This window comes from Microtus oregoni, unplaced genomic scaffold (assembly GCF_018167655.1).
Source record: "Microtus oregoni isolate MIOR12 unplaced genomic scaffold, Mior012 000026F_ref0000081, whole genome shotgun sequence".
In the NCBI taxonomy this organism is placed as follows: Eukaryota; Metazoa; Chordata; class Mammalia; order Rodentia; family Cricetidae; genus Microtus; species Microtus oregoni.
In genome coordinates this window covers 14,157,911-14,179,895 of record NW_024543085.1, presented here as the reverse complement: position 1 = coordinate 14,179,895, position 21,985 = coordinate 14,157,911, and the positions used below count along the sequence as shown (strand labels likewise).

Here is a 21,985-nt window from a genome sequence, read left to right as displayed (position 1 = left end):
GAAGTAAACAGATACATCACACCTGTTTCTTTGAGCTTGGTGTCATAACTTTACCTACACCCTCACACTTGGAGCTGATGTGTGTCATTAGAAATCTTATTGTTCTTGTCTCAGTATCATCTTTTCTCAGCTCAACCTTTGCAAGCCTGTTTTACAGTTTTGTTTTGAACATACATTAAGATCATCCTTCATGACCCTGTCTGACTAGACTATTCCACCAGAACAATGACATGGTTATGTATCGCAATGGATAAACTAGTCAGATTTGAATACAAATTTACAAAGAAGCTGTTTATCACATTATTTGTTAAAGTAAAGAAAAATGCAAGTACCTTAAAATGTGACCCATTGCAAAAACAGTTATATATAGTAAATATCACTATCATTTGTCTATTATGTATGGTTATTAGAAGTTAAGTTCTTCTTGGACTTAAAACCTTATTGGTGGTGACAGCATAAACCATGGTCAGAGGAAATGGAGAGATCAAATTGATATGGACCTAGAAGCTTCCTTCCTGCTGACCCATTTTCCTAGTACTGGGAAAGCTGCTGTTTAGGTTACTAGGGGAAGAAGGGGAAGCCATTGACAATGGCCAGTGTGAATCCTGTGAACTACAATAATAACCAACTTGATGAGATATGCCCATGAGTGTAATAGTGGCATTGATGTTATGGGTGCAGTTAGCTACTTTTTCACCAGTAGATTTATGGAGTGCTCCACAGGAGGAAACACATGCATGGCACCATAAATATGACCAAGAACTCGTGTTTGGGAAGCTCATAGATCCCAGGGATTCACCTACTATATTATTCTGCCAAACAGAAAAAGTATCAAGCTGCTGTCTAAATTTGTATTTTTATATCCACCGCTTTCAGTCCTCATCAGAAAAGTGTCAATGGAGGGGTCTGTCAAAAATGGAATCTCTCTCTCTCACCTCCCCCCCCCCCCACACATCAGGGATGAGCGTGGGAGAAGAGTGGAAAGACAGTCAGTGCTATTGCAGGGAGGACTAGGAGGAAACAGTGCTGTCTGGATGTGAAATATGTTTGCTGCACCAGTTAACTCACAGTAGCTACTCTGCCGGCACAAGATCAATTCAGTCAACACTCTTGTTTGCAGTGGGAAGAGTTCATAAGTTCCCAGCCATGAATAAGGAGCTATGGACAGTTAACGGCTTCTAGGGAAAAGAGAGCTAGTTTTCTTTAGGGGTAAATGGGCAGTACAAATTCCGGGGGTGTGGAGTGAATGCAAGGTGGAAGTGGACCAGGAAGGAGTTAAGAGGAAGAATAGGGAGTAGTGGTTATTATCAAAATACACTGTATACATTCCCAAAAAATTAATAAAATTATTTTTAAGTTCCCCTCTAAGACCAGGTCCTAACTAGACCCAGGTAACTGGCTATGTTTCTTGTACCAGGCATGATTTCTTTCTGTTGAGTTGGGCCTTAAGTACAATTAGACAGTTTCTTGTTACTGCCATTCTCGCACCTTTGGAGCTACCTTGGCATGTTGGCCATTGGTGCAGTTCATAGGCATCACAGATGGGGAGGGCTGTTGATTGTGCCCCTCCCTTGCCAGCTTGCATAACTTCTGGTCCTATGAATGTCAGGCTGTAAGACAGGGGCTTTTAGGTTGGATCCAGCTCAAATATTCTAAGTACTGCGTCTGAAGTGTACAATGTCCTCAGCATAAAAACATGTTTATCTTCACATCTGAGAGGCAGCAAGGGCGACACCAATAGCCCATATTGTTTTGGGAGTCACTTAGACTGCTGTGACCAACAACTCAAATGGTGTTTCTTATGCCTAGTACTGGGTTTCTTTAGGTAGTCTAAAACTAAGGGGGGGGGCATTGTCAGTCCAAGCATACAACTTCATTTAAGATACACATGTACATAGCAATAAAAATCAGAAAAAAAGAGAATATCAACCTGAGAGGAAGTGAGGGGGAACATGGAAGGGGTTGGAGGAAGAATAAGGAAGGGAATAAGTGGTATAATTATATTTTAATTGGAAATTTTAAAGTTCTCAAAAAACTTTTAGGGGCATGACCTGGGAAAATACTAGCATATGGTGTTACATCAGATAAAAACTAATAAAACTATATAATTTCATAAGATCATGCTTTTCTTGTGTGTTCTTATATAAAAACAGACATCTTCTAAAGCAAAATTATTTCTGATTGGTGAGATTATAGGTGATTTTTATCTCCTGCTCCATATTTTTTATGGGTTCTAATATTTTTAAAGATACGCATATATATTTGATACAGTAAGGAGGAAAACTGATCACTTTTAATAATACTGGCTACTCACAGCCAGCAAGATGACTGTGGAAGCAATGGGACTAACACACAAGCCTGCCAACCTGAGCTGGATCCCTGGAACCCATGTGACAGTGTATAGAAAGAACTAGCTCTTATAAAACTGTGCTCTGACCTTCAAACACACACACACACACACACACACACACACACACACACACGTTGTGGCATGTGTAAAAGCACACACACACCACACATATATGCACATACTAATTTTAAGAAGAGAGTACTGGATTTTCATTAAATTCAGGCCCACACAGACCATGTTCCAGGCATAGAGGGCTTCCAGGTCCTTAGATAGGACACGCCCACTCATACCTTTGTCTCCTAGCGCCTTCCCTGAACACTCTCCTTCTGTCCCTGGCCCGTATGACCAAGTCCCAAAACTCCAGGACACCTTCTTCCTCATCCTCCAGCTCCAGCTGACCAGAGTCTTCATCACAGCAGCCTGCCGGTCCAGCTTCCCTGTGAGCAGTAACATCATCCTGCTGCTGTACCCTCAGTCAGAGCACAATACTTATTCCATGACTTTGGAATGTTTTATAAAGTCCTGCTCCTTTATGAAGAGACACATTACGTCCTGGGCCTGTGTCAAGCCTTTCTGAAGTCCTGCTCCTTTGTGGAGAGACACATTATGTCCCAGGCTTGTGTCAGACCTTTGGGTTACAGAGCCCTGACCTTGTTCTTCTTCCGCTTATGATTTCCCATTATCTATGTGCTGTGAGTTCCGACTAGACCCAATGTACTGATGGATTTTCTTATACTGCTTATACTTATAGCTGCCCGGATATGCAACAGATGATGTGGAATCTCTAAGCCTGCACTGATTAGAGGAGGCGAGTTACAGGACTCTTCACTACAGAATGTCTACAACTCTACAAAGCTGCAGGAAGGAGCTTCCAGCTCTAAGCCTAACTTACGGTCGTTCCTCAGTTCAGCGTCAGACCCCATTTAGCTTTCGAGTTTGCTGCAAGGTTAAAGCCCGGCCTTGGGAGACAGAGCAAGTATACATCATTCCTAGAATTCCTTCTCCAGTCGCTAGTCACTGTGTTTTTGCTCAGACTGTTTTCACCACCTGGATGCCTTTCCCCCTCATTTACAAGGCCGCCTGTCAAAATCACCCCACACTCCAAAGCCCAGATCAAATGCCACCTCCTAAAGTCACAGCATCATAGAGAGTGAGAGCCAGCGGAGCCCGCAGGGACCCTCCAGACACTGTCCTCACTTTGCAGAAGAGCTCCCTCCTACCACCCCACTACAACACAATGACGGCTGCAAATTCAAGGGACTCAGCCAAGCTCAGTGCTGGGACTATGACTCAAACACAGTCGTCAGCCCTGAGTCCAGATTCCAACACATCATGACTCTGGGCTCAGGAATGCCAAGTCTGGAGAACTGAACTTTGCTTTTGAAACAATGCTTTTATTTCTCCTTGTACTGTATTTGTGTGAATTTCAGGAAACAGTCATACTATAGAGGGGGGGAAACAAACTGAACTAAATTTGGAGTTGTTTCTGAGTTGAAATCCAGCCCCTGCCACTTAGCGCCTGCTTCATTATATAGAGATTTGGTTGAGCACCTGAGCTTTGGTTTTCTTCTGTCTTGGGTCTGTCCCACGGCATCTCCTCCAGTTCTTTACCATCTACCAATATCACCAGTCTCACTCCCCATGTTCTACTACTTCTAGCACCTTCTGAAGTCATCTTATTTATCTAGCTTGATAATAGTTCATTTAAAAATTAAAGCAAAAGGATTAGGCAGTGATAACAAGCAATACTATTACAGCAGGACAAACCAACACTTCTTTCCATAAGGGCCAGAGAGGTGCCACTGGGGGTGTTTCAAGACATAGGGTCTCTATGGCAACTACTCAATACTTACAACTTGAAAACAGCTGTGGGCTATATGTAAATGAATAAGAAATCCTGTGTTCTCAGAAAACTTTCTTTACAGAAGCAGGTAACAGGCTGGATGTGGACCATAGGCTTTCATTTGCCAAACCCTGGTTAATAAGAAGAAAACTTAAAACCCAAAAGGTTTTTCTAAAAAGCACTTCTCAGTGCTATCATACTTTAAAAGCCTGACATCTCTTCCCACAGCTAGCTGAGCAGATTGCTGTAAAATGCAAAAGGCCATCCATCCCTACAACCCACCACTTCCTTTTCCTGCTCAGGTCCCCAGAGGCCGAGGTACCACAGTGGCAGGAAACCGGGCTGAAATACAGGACTGGGCAGACTAGTGATGGCTGCTCACATGATACCATGTTGTTCATCAGACAGAAGGAACAAGCTGGGGCCTAAAGTCTTCATGAGAACAAAAATCAAGGAGTTTTGAGTAAAAAAGTATGTTATAGAAAAATGTGCTCTAAAATGCAGTATCATTTAAATAAACTTAAAAATCCACACAATTCCAGGCATTGTGACTATGTATTTTATATGTTATTCTCTATGTTCTTTTTGTATTGTGTCTTCAAGATGTTCAATACTTTTCACACATAACTTCTCAAACCCTGAAGGGCTAATTTTTATCGGGTTTATTTTCTTTTCTTATATTTTTTTAAAGAATTTATTGTCTTGAATTGAGCTATACATTTTTCTCACTCTCCTTCCTTCCTCCCATCTCCCCTTTCCCTCCTGCCCCTCATGCTCCCAATTTACTCAGGAGATCTTTTCTTTTTCTCCTTCCTAGGCGGATCTATGTATGTCTCTCTTAGGGTCTCCTTTGTAGTCTAGGTTCTCTGGAGTTGTGAGCTATATGCTGGTTACTTCTTGCTTTAAAGCAACGTATGAGTGAATACACATCATATTTGTCTTTCTGGGTCTGGGTTATGTCACTCAGTATGGGTTTTTCTTTTTTTTCTAGTTCCATCCATTTCAATATGTCATTGGTTTTTACTGCTGAGTAATTCTCCATTCCATAAACGTACCACATTTTCCTTATCTATTCTTCAGCTGAGGGGCATCTAGATTGTTTCCAGGTTCTGGCTATATTACCAATAATACTGTTATGAACATAGTTGAGCAAACTGACTTTTTGTTGTTCTTTTTAAAATTATTTTTATTTCTTTGAGATTATAATGTAATTATATTATTTTTCCCTTTCCTTTCCTTACTCCAAACCCTCCCATATGCCCTCTGTCCTCTCTCAAATTTATAGCCTTTTTCATTAATTGTTGCTACATGCATATATATGCATATACATTATATTACTAAGTAGAACCTGTTCAGTCTGTGTAATATTACTTATATGTATGTTTCAGGGCTGACCATTTGTTGCTTAATAACCAGTTGGCATGCAGGGGGGAGGGATTTATTTCTCCTCTCTCAGCATTTTTAATTGCTTGTAGTTCTTTGTGTAGAGTGAGGCCTTGTGGTGTCCCAGGCCCTTAAACCACTTTAACATATCTATTATTGTTGATTAATTGACTTTTGAGGCACAATTGTTTCTTGATGATGAGGATTTGATTCTGCAGCTCCTCAAAGTGTTAATAGTGTGTGTGTGTATATATATATATATATATATATATATATATATATATATATATATGGATTTGCATTCAGAAGCAGTGAACTTTTGGGGTGAGCTCATTTTTTTCATCAGCAAGAGAGGAGAAACACCTAAAACACAGGACACAAATCAACCTCAGCATTCACTCCCAGCCAAGTATGAAACCATCATTCTTATACAATGTTGACACTGGTATATTGAATTTCTGATGTGTTATTTGTTTGTCTCTGAGATAACTGGCTTCCTTTTGAGTTTGGTTGCACAATATTGCATAATCTATCTCTATTTATTTAGAAATAAAGCACAAAAATGGTTTGGCGACATAATTTGCCTGTTAAGAAAAGACTACAGTTCCCATATCAAGCCCAAATGAAAGCCTATGATAAATGGCGAGGCCTGTTTTCTATAAGCCAAGTCATTCTAAATAAATCCTTGAATTCACTCACTATCTAGCACAGTTCTGTTTATTTATTTCCCTCTGTCTTCTCCTCACTGCTAATTGATTTTTTTCTGGCAGCAAGAAATTGATATGCCCTGCTTTGCCTAAATATTACAGTTACTGTAGAGTGAAAACACCAAGTCTCCTAGATTCCCCTAATGCCTATGAGGAAGAACATGGGATGGGCCACAGATAGAATTTCAGCTCCAATTTTACATCATCTGGCTATTGTCAGTTCAGGTTTGTTTCAGTGGAAGAATCTGAAGCACTTGTGAAGTTAGCGTTTATGAGCTCAAATGGCCGAAGGAGGAAAGTTAATTCACTGGATCTGAAATGCTCCATGGACATAATTTACAACTACAGCCTGTGTGCTTTCTCTCAGCTCACTTACAGGACGAAAACAACAGTTTAAACTTTCAGGTTTGATTTGCATCTACTTAAGCATTTTATTAGTTTAGCTATTCATGTATTGTTCCTTGAGAGGGAAAGCTCTTACATATTTTAAGGCGAAGGTAATTAACAAAGAGCCGGAGCCAGATTCCTACTAAGGTCAATTCAAGCTTAGCCTAATTAAGGTTTAAACAATTTGGCCTGTATTATATTCAAACAGCAGATATTATTTTGTTAGAGTTTCAAGTTTGACATTTTTAATCAGTTTGAAATAAAGGCATAAAGAGAACGCAGAAAAGACACTTTGCAGCACACAGCTGTCACTCTGTCGGTTCTTTGTACTCACACTAAGACCATGAAAGGGAAGGATGGATTACTCACAGAGTCCTCAGAGGCACAGGAGCAGATACTATAAAATGCAGATACTATAAAATGCACCCTCCAGAGGCTCAGATACACACGAACGAGAAATGTTACCTTTAGAACTAATTCAAAAGGAAATATTGAACCACACCAATTGAAAAGTAGTGTGGTCAATATCTGTATGGACATCAGTTAAATCGCCTGTTCCTCATCAACACACAGAGACCGTTGCAGGCATGGCTGTGGTCTTCCGAGAAGCTGTGTATCTCACAAAAACCCAAAGGCCTGGAAGGTTACGTACATAATTTTCTATGTCTCTTATCAAAACAACGCTGAGTCCCTTCTAGAGAAGGAACAATTTCTTCAGATTTTCAGTAATCAATATAAGCCGTGTACTCATGGAGTTCTAAGAGAAGTGTGTTCAGAACAGACCCTCCCCTTGCGTTTGCTCCTCATGGGGAGCCAGCACCACCCAGATGCTCTTCTTCCATGAGTGAGAAGTTCTTCACTTGCATTTAAGAGCTCCCCTTTTGAGACCTGAAGTTACCACAGCACCATCGTTTACCATTGCTACAGAGACAATCTCCCAGCCATGGACTCCGTAGTAAACGGTAGTTTTGGGAGCCTCGAGGATTGATACTTTCCTCAAATTTCCAGGTAATTCTTAGAATAGAATATTTCTGTATCATCCTAAACAGCTTAGAATCTGGTGTGGCCTCACCCTGAGATAAGGAATACGCCTGGAAAATTTAATGCATATTTTGAATGACCTGGAAGCAGGCCCAATGCAAAGAGGACACTGTGTATCTCTCCTTCTGCAATGGCTCTGATCTCCTATGACAGGAATGGCTTCAATAAGCCGCTAAACATACTAACCAGCCATTTCTGTCAGAAAGAACTTTTGTTGCCAAAACCACAATCACTGTTCTTGGCAGACAGTCTTCGACATTCATATGAGTAACAGCAAATAGCATGATTCGGGAATTAACTCACTTGGTTACCTGGGGCACAGTTAACAGATACTCTGGCAGGCATTTCACAAGGTAGTATGGAAAGCCACGTCAAGGGAAGGTTCTTTTAGGACAGCAATTAGTACCGAGCTGTATGCCACATTGTAACATTAACCTACACACTGCTCTGTAATCACCTCAACCTTCTAGTCTCTCTCCTCCACTATCTTTCCACTGAGCCTTTGTGGGACTGGCGTGCATGACTCTACATTCCCAAACACACCCCCATACTATGTACACTAGTTAGCTACTGGCCTGGGTTTACTGCTTCATCTACAGCTAATTTCTCCAACGTCTGGAAAGAGAAGGAGAATGTAGAGCTGGCTTCTAGTTCTCCACAGTGTACCCAAAAACACCTCTACTTAGCTGTCAGGTAGTGGTACCTCCTCCCTGTAAGGTCATGCCATAACACCTTAGCAGCTGTCACCTTTTTGCCATAATTAGGATTTCTATTGTAATCAAACCTCTTGATCAAACGCAGCTTGGGAAGAAAGAGGTTTATCTCTTGCCACACTCTCCCCTGCTTCCTTCTTCACAGCTCTGGTAAGCAGCAGTACACAGGAAGCGGTCAGCCTCAGAATGCCCCAGTCCACATTTGTAATCCCAGTACTATTGCTCACCAAGGAGGGCACAAGGCTAGCAGATGGTTCATTCTGCCCACCGTGGTCCTGAGCCCTATGCATATCTAGTCCATAACGCGCTTTTTTTTTTGAACCCTGTGTTGCTATCTTGGTCAGGCAGGGGGTAAATGACAGTAACATCCCCCCACCTACATAATGCTGGGGTTGGGGCTATTTATGTTGTTGGGGGTTGGTTCACATAGTTTTAAAAAATTCTTATTATCATCAAAACAAAATTCTCTTTGCCAACTCATATGGGTATATAATGAAAAGTGGATGACATCTGTTTCCTGCCCTGTATCTCCCCAACATGCACACTCCAAAGTCATGTCTTTTTTTTTTAATAGAATAGTTCATTACCATATATGAATGGGTGTGAGGCCACCTTTAATTCTATTTCTTAAACCTTGTGAATTAATTCAACCTACAACTCATCTGGGGTTGTTGTTCTATCAGGATCCTCAAAGGGCAACTCCAAGCATTGGGATGTGTAGCTCCCCAGTGAGAAGAGGAAAGCTGGGAAAGGGAAGCCAGACCAGAGCGGCAATTCCTCTCTCCTCTCTCTCTCTCTCTCTCTCTCTCTCTCTCTGTCTCTCTCTCTCTCTCTCTCTCTCTGTGTGTGTGTGTGTGTGTGTGTGTGTGTGTGTGTGTGTGTGTGTGTGTGAAGGGTATCGTCTGCATCCCAGAAGTGGCAAAAGTAGTTCCTATATCCTCGGAGAAAGAAGACCCACGCTCTGTGAGGACACGAGGAGAGTCATGAGGAAGGCACACACACTCAAGTCTTCTTCAAAGCTCCACACAGCTCTGACTACAGCAGTGGAGCAGTGGAAGAGCACCATGGACTCCCGAATGGAAATGGAAGACAGACAAGCATGTCAGCCCTCCCTCCGAAGAAACCCACTGAAAAGATAAGATGCTACAAGGAGAAAAATCCACACCTTCCCCCAACAACACAGGGGTGGGGAAGCTGCAGTTGCCAGGAGTCTAGAACAAAAGGAAAAGTCAAGGAAGTGGCAGCCTTTCTCCTGAGAGGGTCCCCAGGAAGGCTCCAAATTTGGAGTTGCCAGAGACAAGGCAGGAGGGGGCTGTGAGCTAGGCTGACAGCAGACCAGCTGGCCTAAGCAGTCCTCCTTGGAGTCTAATAGGGAAACAGCCTGCAACACAACGAGAGAGGACTCAGTGTCTGGCTTGTTTACAAAATTAGTCTTAAATGTGTGGTTCCTAAATTGTCAGATAAGTCTTATCTCAGTGCTTGATGGGAAATGTGGTGGAAATGCTCCTATCTTCTCCCCTCCAGATATTCATTTATTAATTTATTTAGCAAACTCTGAGTACACATCATGAGCCATTGAAGAGGGTGAGGTTTGTCCCTTGTAGAATCTATTTGGTAGGGGAGTTGGAGAATAGAGATCATCCCTATAAACAAATAATAACTAGATTATTCCCAAAGTAAAAGGGGGAATTAAAAAGCAGGACAAGATGTGATTGATAGTAATACTGTAGAGAGAGTGTGTGTCATACACACGCATGCGTAGGGGTTCCTTCAGACAGACATCCTGAAAGACTGGGACCTGGATAGAGTCCCGGGCAGAGTCTACACAAGAACCAAGTCTGGCAAAAGAGCAACCCAATGTAGCTAACATTCTAACGAATGACAGAAACACAGCCCTACTTTGGAAGAAACTGCAGCCTTGGGAGGAGTTTGAGTTTGTATTTTATCCTAAATGCAGTGACCATTCAGTCACAGCTTCCAAGCACAAAAGGAACAAGTTCTGATAGGTGTGGAAGCTAGTCTGGGTCAACATTCATATAGCTTCATCATTAGGGAACAAATGGCGGGTGTTTGTAAGCTTAATAAATGATCAATAACGTAAACGTAGATTTTAATAAATTGGGAACACTAGAAGAATAAAATAAAAACTCCAAATGTTGAACATATGCAAGGCATTTTTACTGGAAGAGGTGAAAGAGAGAAAGGACCTGACGGATACCAACAAAGAAAGGATGCAAAACCATCAGCAGTTATTCTGCTACTCTCGACAGAATGATAAAAGCAACAAACACACACGGGATAAATATACAAAAGAATAAAGCCTTCACTTTTTACTTAAATAGTGTTCAACAAAACCGACAGATCCACGTGACCTTTGAAGTTAAAGAAAGCTTGATTACAGCAAGGAAAACCAGACAATGGGAACCTCTAACTGGGTGAAAACGCACAGACGTGAAAACGGTGCTGCAAGACCAAGGTAAGACGGAAGACATGTAGACATGTTAACACACATGTAACACATACTGTGTTACATTCTGTAAGGTGGTACAGTGGAGCTTCTCGGGAATCAGTAAGGCAGCAGCATCCAGGCATCAGAGGAACAAGCAGACCTGTCACCATGCAGCCACAGGACCTCTAGAAATTCAGATGTCATTGCTTCTCTTCTATAGTGGTTCAAAATAGCCAGTTACAACAGGTCACAAAGGGCCATGCCATTATTTAAGGTAAAAATTAACAGGCGCTTTTTTTTTTTGCAATAACTATTCAAAACAGAACTGTTCCTCTTGAGTCTATGAATCTGTCTGGCTTAGTTTCTACACCTTAGCTGACAGAACGCCATTCCTTATACGGCAAAATCTTCATAATCATCCTGATTCCTGTTCTTCCCATGCTACACATCTGGCTGACTGGCAACTTCTCTCGGTTATACCTTCAAAAACCACAGACTAATCACTGTACTCCTCTGCTACCAGGCCAGCCTGGCCACACTTCTCTTTGCTATGTCAATGCAATACTCTCATGTCTGCCCGCCCTGATTTTCCCTCACCACACTGCAGTCTGGGAAAATTAAGAATTCTGCCACTGCTCTGCACAAACCTTTGTAAGGCTCCAATTCACGTACAGTCTAAGTGAACTTTACCGCCATCTGCATCCCTACGTGGCCTCTGAGGCCCTCCTTTCTCTTCCTGCATCTACTCTGACCTGTTCACCCAGGACTCCTTTGCTGTTAGGGGTACATTCCAGGTGCTCTCCTGCCTTAGGGCTCTTGACCTCATGTCGTAAGACTAATATCCACTTCAGTCTTTGTATAAATGTCACTTTCAATATCGTGCATACCTCTGACTTCCCTGAATTAACTCGTATCTGTCCCTGTGCTTCTCTAACCTAGATCTGTTTTGCATGCCTTTTTTTCATAGCCTTAAGGATACATCACTCTAATGTACTATGAAAATAAGTATATCATGTTTATTAGTTATTAGGAGAGTTCTACTCTCTCCTGGAATATAAGCTATGTAAGAGCCTTTGACTTGTTCACTGATCTAGAAACCACAAAGAACAGAAACTGACATGGAGAAACAGCCCACATATTTTTTTGTTGAATAAATATATAGATGGTGAATGGTTTAGGACAAAGCAGGTATAGCAAAACCAAAATCAGGTTTTGTAGGATAAAAGAGAAGGTAGAGAATCAGAAAAAAAAAAAAAAAGCAGGCCAGACAAGAGTCATTGAACAAAACCAGAACAGAATCTGGGAAAGACAGTAAAGAGCACTAAAAATCTAGAAGAACTAATTGTGAATACAGCTGAGACACAGGGGCCAGGTTTTGTTCTCCTTCACACTCCTGTTCATGGCCGGCACTCCGGGCCTTTCAGTGTTGCTAAGATGAATGCTGTGAGTCTAACTTACATGACAAGGGAGTTGTTCACATAGAATTAACTTTCAAGGCTCACTCTCTATTTGTACATACAGCAAAGAAAGAATCTAGAAAAGTGCCAGCAATCACCGTAGCAACAGCTAATTACATTATTCATTGTCTTTAATGCAGTGATACATCTGTATATCTTTAAAGATTAGAAAATAAATTGTTCAAGTGTATGCTTGGCCACCTACAGGTAATAAAAGCATCCTTCCCATTCTTCAACCTCATACAAGGAGGATGTACTTCCTTTAATTATTCACTTTAACAGCCTCTAAATTAAGTTATCAACCAAATCAAGTTGCCCATAACAATCTTAAGTAAAGAAACAAAAAGAACTGTGTATAAAGAAAGCACATGACTTATGGAGTAAAAAGTCAAAAAGGGAAGGAAAAGGGCTATAAAAAGTAAGAAAGAACAAATGATGTAAAAAGGAAATAGAAATAGGTCCTCAAAAAATATTCATCTAGCATCCTTTCTAAAAGAACCTTTGCATTTTTATAAAAAGAGCAGAGACAGAGAGAGAGGTCAGTCAGTAAAATTAATTTCCTGCAAGTGTAAGGGTCTGAGTTCAATTCCCATAACAGACATGTTTTCTTTTTTTAAATGTGCAGGTGTAATCTCAGTACTAGGGAGGCGAAGTCAGGTAAATCTCTGGGGATTGCTGCCAGCCAGACTAACTTACTTGGCAAGTTAAAGAACAGTGAACAACCCTGTCTAAAGGCAGATGGTTCCTGAGGAATAAAACCTGAGTTTATCTGTGGCCTCTGCCTCCACATGTGCATGTTCACACACACACACACACACACACACACACACACACACACAAACACAAATTCATATAAAATATATCTCACAATTAGTACAGGGCACACTAATTCTCCTTTACAAGTCATTGATTTTATAAATCATTTTGCTATTTGATAAATATTTGATAAATAGCAAATGAAAATCAGCAGTCCTTAATGATTGACGAGTTTTAACCCAAAGGTGTATATGTATGTTTTTGATGGCATGTAATAAGTGTCTGTGTACATGTCTACATTGTGTGGAGGCTAGAGGTCATCATCAGGTGTCTGTCTCAAACCACTGTACACCTTATTTCTTTTATCCCTCTTCATTTTTATTTCGCTAAAAATTGGTAATTTTTTAGGCAAAGTTTATTCTCCATTATAGAAACTGCCTAGCCAAGGCAAGGGCAAGGGGACCAGTGCTATAATCAACTCACATCCAGAGAGAGAACAATGCCTTGCTATCATTAATTTCATCCAAATTCTGGAGATGTAATGGTACTTCATAGGCAGTCCCAAGGTCCACCTTATGTTTTTGAGGCAGAGTCTCTCTCGCTGAACCCAGAGATCACAATTGACTAGACAGACAGGCCAAGGAAGCCTCTGGCTCCTCCTGGGCTTGGTTCTTTGCTAAGATTATAACACTGTGCCTGGCTTCTGGGTGGGTGATAGAGATTAGAATTCAGGTCCTCACACTTGGGTGGCAGGCGTTCACCCTGAGCCATCTCTCCAACCACGTTTTCGAACAAATGCTCTAGAATTTTAAATTCTAGTTTAGTTATCATAAGAAAATAATACGCTTATTATAATAATTCAGTATTATAGAAAATTTTTAAAGGATAGTACAACTTTCTATTTCCAGGTTATTTTCTAATGCTTGTATAAATGACCTTCATGACATCCTTAAAGAACTCAGGAATTCTTTACATAAAAACTATTTTATAGTAATATACATTCTTTTCTTAATCTCACATTTTCAATATACATTTGGCAGTCCTCCCAGAGCCCACATGTTGAGACTACAAACTAAACACAGAATCAGACAGGAGACTTTGGCTATCTCCTCTCAGCGAGACACTAAAAAGACTTGACCAAGCATTAAAACAATGACACCTTTTCAGTGATTGTTTTACCTAAATAAATACAATTATTTTGACATAAAATTTTTGCTAATATATATTTGCAATTCTATTTTGAAATGAATAAATCTTTTAAAATTTTTACAGTTTTAATTTCCAAAATGGTAAACATAACTAAATAAACGTATACATACAAAACTTCGGTGGTTTGAAATAATTTTATTTATTTTTTTTTAAATATTTATTTCTTTATTTATTTATTTTGTATATAATATTCTATCTGTGTGTATGCCTACAGGCCAGTAGAAGGCACCAGACCTCATTACAGATTGTTGTGAGCCACCATGTGGTTGCTGGGAATTGAACTCAGGACCTTTGGAAGGGCAGGCAATGCTCTTAACCGCTGAGCCATCTCTCCAGCCCCTGAAATAATTTTAAATGGACTCTCAGAGTAGCAAGTTTGAGAGCTATTAGTCCATATTAGTATCTATTTTTAATTGAAAAAAATCAAATTATATCCTACATAACGCTCATCATTTTACTCTTCTCTTGATAACACAGCTTTAAAATGATGGTAAGCATGCCAATAATGAGTTATTATTCCACATAATGTCCTGCACCAAATAATTTTAGATTAATTAGTCCATTTAACAATTGTGATATCAGCATGAGTATACCCTAGGCACTTCTGATACAGGCAATCTGAAGACTATACTTTCTGGAGTGCTCACTAAATATGACATCAACCAAATATCCTTTCCTAGAACACAGTGAACAATACAGAATTGTTGGCTAATATTTAGATGGTACTTAAGACTCTGAGGCTGAATGCTGGCATCTGGTGGGCCAGTGAGGGGAAGAACGCTGCCAGTTGGATATAAAATGCTCCCTTCAAGTTGCATGTTGAAGCTTAGACCTCAACACAACATTCATAGGTGGAAATACCGGGCAAGTGAATGGACCAGGAGGGCTCTGGTGTAATCAGTGGATTCAGACATTCATGAATCAATTTATAATTGATAACTATTGGGAAATGGTGGAAATTGTGGAAGGTAGAGGAGGTGGGTCATGCATCACATGCTTTCGAAGATTCTGTCTTGTCCCTGGCCTTCACCCATTCACCTCGTCTTCATGATTGTTGAAAGCTCAGAAACATCCTTCTACCATAATGAACCAACCGCCTCAACCACAACCCAGAAACAATGGGACCAGTTTGCCGAGGACTGAAACCTTAGACACTCTGAGCCAGCATAACTTTCCCTCCCTTACGCTCTCACATGTGTATTCTGTCTCAGTGACTAGAAACTAACATAGCATGGCTTTCTAAGTCGATTGTACAAAATGTTTCAGAAAGAGTGGACATCTGTGTCAGAACATGAAAAGGGAAGCAATACTTCAGAGACAGAAAAATAACAATGGAAAAAAATGGTTCAGAGACGTGAAGAAAACTACAGAGAGCAGGTGAAGCAGGTCAACTTTTAGAGAGGGTAGAGATTTGGGGAAAGAAGACAAACACTGATCTGAAGTCATGGACAAGGAGCAATGAAGGCTGTGATTCTACATCAGTCTCTCACTAGGAACTCACAAAACCCTCCAACTTAAGTTATTCTTCTTGCCTTTGATACCCCCTTAAGGAATTCCATGGGGCGAAACAGCCCTCCAACCAAAGCTGGGCAAGTCTAGGGGTACTCTAGAGGTTTGTGTCCAAAAAGAGTTCAGGCTTTAAGTGAAACATGTAAATTCTGTATGGAAACAGGTCTGCTCAGCCCTGGATTCTCTAGTCTGGTACTCACTCATGAGGAATGATCCTGACTGCTACTATCACCACTGCAGCCTAGGTACATTTAGGAATGTCTTTAGACAACTGGAGACTGATGGGACTTAGGTCACTACAATATACAGGCCGGTCTCCCTCATCTTACAATGCTCAGGACGGCTCCCCAACAAAGGGTTATGTGGCCCAGAGTGTTCAGAGTTGAGCTTTGGAAAACCTGCTCTAAACAGATGATCCTAGGAGCTGTTAGATTCTTTCAGAGGCAGATTATCCCATGCCTATGGTTTATTCATACCCAGCTTGACAAGTATGACTAAGGCATCAGACCACAGGCATCTGCCTTGTGAATTCCACTTCAAACACACTCAAATAGGACCAGTGAGAGACAAGCATAATAGATATTAAAAGGAAAAAAAAGGCAAAAGAAAAAGCCATGTCATATACCAAGTATTAAAGATATGAATAAACACAATGACTCTTCCTTAAATTTAAGACAGAAAAATGCAGCTCTGTTCAGAATAATCAACACATTGCAGCCAAGTTCAACAGCCAATGAGCCCCTCAGCTCTGCACACTCCTGAAACACTCCTTTCCTCTAAGGAGCTCTGTACTCTTGGTTGTAAGAGAGCTCTATGGAAAAGGAGCTTGTGTTCTTATGAACAAAAATCCTGGAGTACACAATAGCTAATGGGTTGTTTTAAGAATAGAGATTCTATTAATCTTGACAACCGAGAGTAAAATGTACATTTACTTCATCAGTATTTCACTGATGAAGTTTGGTATTTATTTGAACAGTTGTGTAATCTTGAATTGTAGAAATAAAAGAAATTCTCTTCAGCCCTTTTCCCAGAATTCTCTTTTATGTTCTTTCAATGACAGTGCAGCAGGTTTGCCCTTCCTTGGGGTTTCTCCAGAAAAGCTTTTCCTAATGTTTCTGCTTTCAGTGTGGAAGGTGTTCTAACTCTGGCATACCAATTTTCACTTGAAAATTTTCACTTGAAATCTGCTCAAGGAAAATTTAAAACTCATGCATATGGAGAAGATATTGCTGTGTCTCGGTGAGAAAATAGATCCTCCTGCCTGAATGTTTTCTCAGGAGGCTGCCTGGAGCCCACTATGCTGCCTTATCAGAGGATACTGCATAGTGAGATGGTTTCTGCTATTAAAGGAGTTAATCCTCAGAGAATAATGGCACACAACTGAGTGAGTGAGGCTAGTCAGGCCTGGCCAACAACCCTGTGCTACAAGGCCTGGCTGTATCCTCAGTGTGGGATAGAGGGCACTTAGGGAGTTTCTGAAGCCACACTTGGAATAGTGCCCTTGAAAACACACCTCTCCTAAGCCTAGCACTGGTCCTCATAGGAATATGGTCACCACAGCAGGGCCTATATTGTCGGGCACTCCATAAAGTCAGAGAAAAAGGCAATGGGTGTTGGTATTTTAAGAATGAAATGTCATTTTGTAATACAAAAGTCACACCCATCTGTGTGCATATAAATATGCATGTACTATGTAGGTATATATGGACGCGTAGATTGAGGTAAAGGACTGCCAGCTCCCCTAATCTAATCAATAGCGAAGGCATAAAATGTTATGCTCTACCCAGAATATATGAACAGAATTATGGCAATTTTCAAAAATGAATACTTAGATTTTAATTTAAAAATGAAATTGGAATTATCTCAAGATGTCCTTCAGGACAACTGGCAAGAAAAGCATATGTATAACTTAAGTAATGGAAAATATGAAGAAAACTATAAGCATCCATATTTCATGCCAAGTGTGTTATATTATGTAACTGAATTCTCTTCACCAAGCAGTTCCCCTAGTGTTAGGAAGCATTAGTCCCTATTCACAGAGGACTAAGTGACAAGCCCCAGCAGAAAGTGAGGAGCTGCCTTTAGTCCACACCACAGAAAAGGCAGAAACGAGTCCACAGCCAGGCTTCTTGACTGCTTGCCACCGTGTCTCTCTCTGTGTCCCAGACTTTCTCTTTAAACCTATATTTGGGCTAGATCAATAAGTCAAATTGTAGAGAGAAAATAATGTTAAACTAAAAGCTAATCACACTAAATACAGGATGGATATGTTGATTTTAAGCATGTGAAATTTTATATGTGTACATGGAAAATAAGCAGGAAAGATCAAGGGAAAAATGAAATTAAAATAACCAGAACTTGCTTTTCCTATGGAAATGCTTAAGCACAGAATAAGATCAATGAAATGTATTCCTGTGTATTATGTCTGCTCCAGGTTAATTAAGGCTAAGAATAAGTAAGAAGAAGACGAGGAGAAAGAGGAAAGGGAGGGAGAGGAAGTGGAGGGAAAGTGAGAGTGGGGAGGAGGAGAGAAGAAAGAAGATAAGGACTGAATGTGGCTAGACCAGGTTAAGATGGAGGAAGGAACAGCCATCCGTTGTTAAGGTCCCAAATCCACACAGCCAGAGTGACTGGCAGTGTTTCTTTGCTGTATCAGGGAATGGAATTTCTGCAAGCTGAAAAGCTTTAAGAACAATTCATGTCTCCAAACAAATCTCCCAGTCTTAAAATTAGCTCTTATGTGATATAATAGTTTTTTTCTTTTTTTTTAATTCTCTTTCCTGTTAAAAGAATTCCATCATGGATGAACACACATTTCCTTCATAATCCTCCTCCCCTCTCCCCGTCCTCCAGTCTGGGACTGTCCACCCATGCGCCCTCCTCCAGAGAGAGCCTGGAATTTGTGGGAACTGCAGCCGTCCAGAGGCAAGCCAAGAATGTGCAGCCCTATGCACAGCCCACGAGCTCAAAACTGAGCAAGACGCCGCCACTGTCATCCAGTTCCTAGGTTTGTGCTCTTACAAAGGCTCTTAGTTGTGTATTCTAATTAAGGAATACAGTAGAAGAATGAGGGGGAGGGGATGGTTAAATAAAAAGTAATGAATGAAATGTTGACAAGGGATTTTTGAGATTTTTGTTAAAAAGAAAATTATAGATACAATTCACAACTGATGTCAGCTTTTTTATGAAGAACAATTTTTACTAATAATGACAACAACCAAAAATAGAGACAAAGTCCCTTAAACCACTACATGTTCCTTTTCGTCTTTGTTCTTCCTTAAATTTTATTTTTTCTTATTACAGTTTTAGCACATGGACTGGAACCCAGGGACTCCTCCATGCTCTGGGTGTGCTCTGCCAATAAACCAAATCGCAACACCTTTTGTCTTCTTATTTTTTTAAATGTAAACAGGCTCTTTGAATGTAGTAGGCCTGCTGACCAGAAGAGGGCATCAGATTGTGAGCCACCATATGGCTGGGAATTGAACTCAGGACCTCTGGAAGAGCAGCCAGTGCTCTTAACTGCAGCAAACTGTAACTAATAAAGGACCCTGGTTCTCAAGAATCTAGAGAAAGTTATTGAAATTGCACTAAATTTGAATATAACAGTTTGACCCATAATTCATTTCCTAGTAACGACACACTGAAAAAGTAAATCTCCGAGCCTTCTGCAGAAGACGGGCAGAAAGACTGGCTTCAGCACAAGCAGAGCGGATGAGCGCAGTGAAGTGCTGTGCTGCACACACAACTGGGAAGCAGGGAGTATGAGCTCACAAAGATCGTGGCGTCATTCCTGAGACCTGTGCAAGAGCCAACCAGACAAAACCCCAACATGGAATGAGTAGACACAAAGTCTCATGAAATTGGGGGTGGACAGAGAAGGAACCATGGCAGAGGGAAAAGGGAATGAATTCAATCAAACACATACTATATGTGTATATGAAATCCTCAAATAATAAAAAATAATTAAATTACTAGACATTAAAATATCTTAAAACAAGATTTAAAAATATAAAAATAAACAAATAAACTAAAATGGCTAATCTCATTATTGGTTTCCTCCAACAGTCTCAAATGTTGACTAAAAGATACCTACTGAGATTCTTAAAATTATGCCAGTCACCCTATAGTAAATGAGTGTATTATCTCATTTAAGTCTTACGGGACTCATACAAGGTTATTGTGAAAACCTTATTACCTTACAGAAAAGAAAAACAGAGGGCAGAAATAAATTAAAATGCCCCGGGTTGTTCGCCCTGTCAGTTGGGACCTGGTTTTGCCACCCATGAGACTCCTGTGTTATTCCTGGTTCTGTGTTCAAGGTCTGTTCTGTCAGGAGCATTGCTGCCATGCCTAAGCATCGATGTAAACTCACATCTCTCATCATTTTCACGGCTTCTCTGGTCCGCCCAAGTCTCCGGGCACACATTGCCAGCCTTCTCTTGATATAGACCAAGACATTGGTGTCTCGTCCTGAGAAAGGAGAGATAAAACATCAACATATTAAAAAAATCAGCCAAAACCAAGAGCTTTAAGTTAACCAGCACGAAAAATGCAGAAGCCCATTTGCTTACCCTTAAATAGATCCCTCAAGGAAGACAGTTTGCTCTTTTGGCCTTTCCTACTGCCAAGAGCACAGAGAACTAAATTTGTTAATAATAGAATTAATACAGAGGAAAGCAAAAGTATTTAGATGCCCAAAGGCCAAAATCATGACTGTTTACCTAATCTGTGCTTTTGAGTTAGTTGAATATTTGATAATAAATAAAATCCCTGTCGCACAGGCCTAAGAAAATGAACACACTGACATTGCAAGAAGTTCACAAGCAAGAACCCCATGTTCCACAAGTGTGCGTGCTTCTGGTAAAGATGCAGAGGTGAATCTCAGGCTGCATCCTGATGAACTATTTTTTCCCGTTCCTGACATTAACTCTGGAGAAGCCTCATCTTGAACTCCTGGTTCATATTATTCTTTCTCTAGTGACATCATAATCATCTCCAGGTCCCCAAAGCAGTTGGTTTTAGATGGCAATATAACACATTCCAGATATGACAATAGAGCATGCACAAAATGAAAAACTACCCTAGTGTCAGAGAAAGCACTGACAAGCTACACAGTTATAACAATAGCCACTAAAACGGCCCTTAGAAGGTATATTAGCGACTTCTTAGCTTAATCTTTTATTTAATTATGTATTTTTGGATGTGTTTTCAGACCAGTGAGAACATGCATATGCTTAATCCTCAATAAAATTACTGTGTTTGAGAAAAATATGACACACCTGTTACGGATTAAGTACATGTAGATACTCAGCTATTAAAAGATGTTGAGACCAAAGTCTGAACATTTCAAGTTTTAAACAATGAGAACAAGATGTGTGCTGAAAAACTGCCAAGTACCTACAAATTATTTTAAAGATGTGATTATATTTTTGGATAGATTTAGGCAACAGGTTGAAAGGATTTAATTTAGAGAAGAAAAGAAAGAAAATGTTTTATGTTATATTAAAGGTTGTGTAATTTATGTATTAACTCCCATTTAGTTCAAAATAGACATTTACTGCACATCTTCAAAATGCACTGTTATATTTTTATAATGATCGGAGACCTTATTGCTATATCTACTCACTGCAGAATAAACCAAGCGTGTGTGTCGACAGCATGTGTGGACATGTCCCACACGTGTGGACTATCATGTAATGATACTGCTGGCACCTGAGACCTAGAGACTGCGTCAGTCAGGGCCTATACCAAATCCAAGTTTAATATTAAAATTTAATTATATAATATCAAATATGAGGGACACATATACCCCTACTTTCCAAACTAAAGGAGAGAGAGATGAAGTGAGAGAAATTCTACCTAAAGGAAACAACTCACATTTTTGTCAGACCGTGAAAACACTTTTCTCCCAAAGGATCATGGATTTCTGTTTAAATAACCAACCAAGATGAGCCCAGGCGCTCCGGGACTCCAGTAATTACTTTGTCCTACTTCTATACTGTTCCCAGAAAGCATCATGGGTTCTCAGGTTGGGTACTGAAGTAAAGTGCCTCAGCCTTTAAGGAGTTATCTTTAAATGTATTATTTTCATAAAATATCAATAATTAGGAACTCTAATAATAATAATAATTAGACAACACTAATGATTTTTAAATAACTAAATGTTGACAGACTATAA

General features: G+C 40.2%; 1 protein-coding gene across 4 annotated transcripts in view; it reads right to left on the bottom strand.

Moving 5' to 3' along the window:
• The window catches only part of St7 (suppression of tumorigenicity 7), a 234,044-nt gene that overhangs the window by 60,540 nt on the left and 151,519 nt on the right, over positions 1 to 21,985 (bottom strand). For all 4 annotated transcript variants that reach the window (XM_041675555.1, XM_041675556.1, XM_041675558.1 and 1 more), the window contains one exon: positions 20,180 to 20,277. In XM_041675555.1, the coding sequence (XP_041531489.1) occupies positions 20,180 to 20,277 (98 nt within the window). The remainder of the gene's footprint in view (positions 1 to 20,179; positions 20,278 to 21,985) is intronic.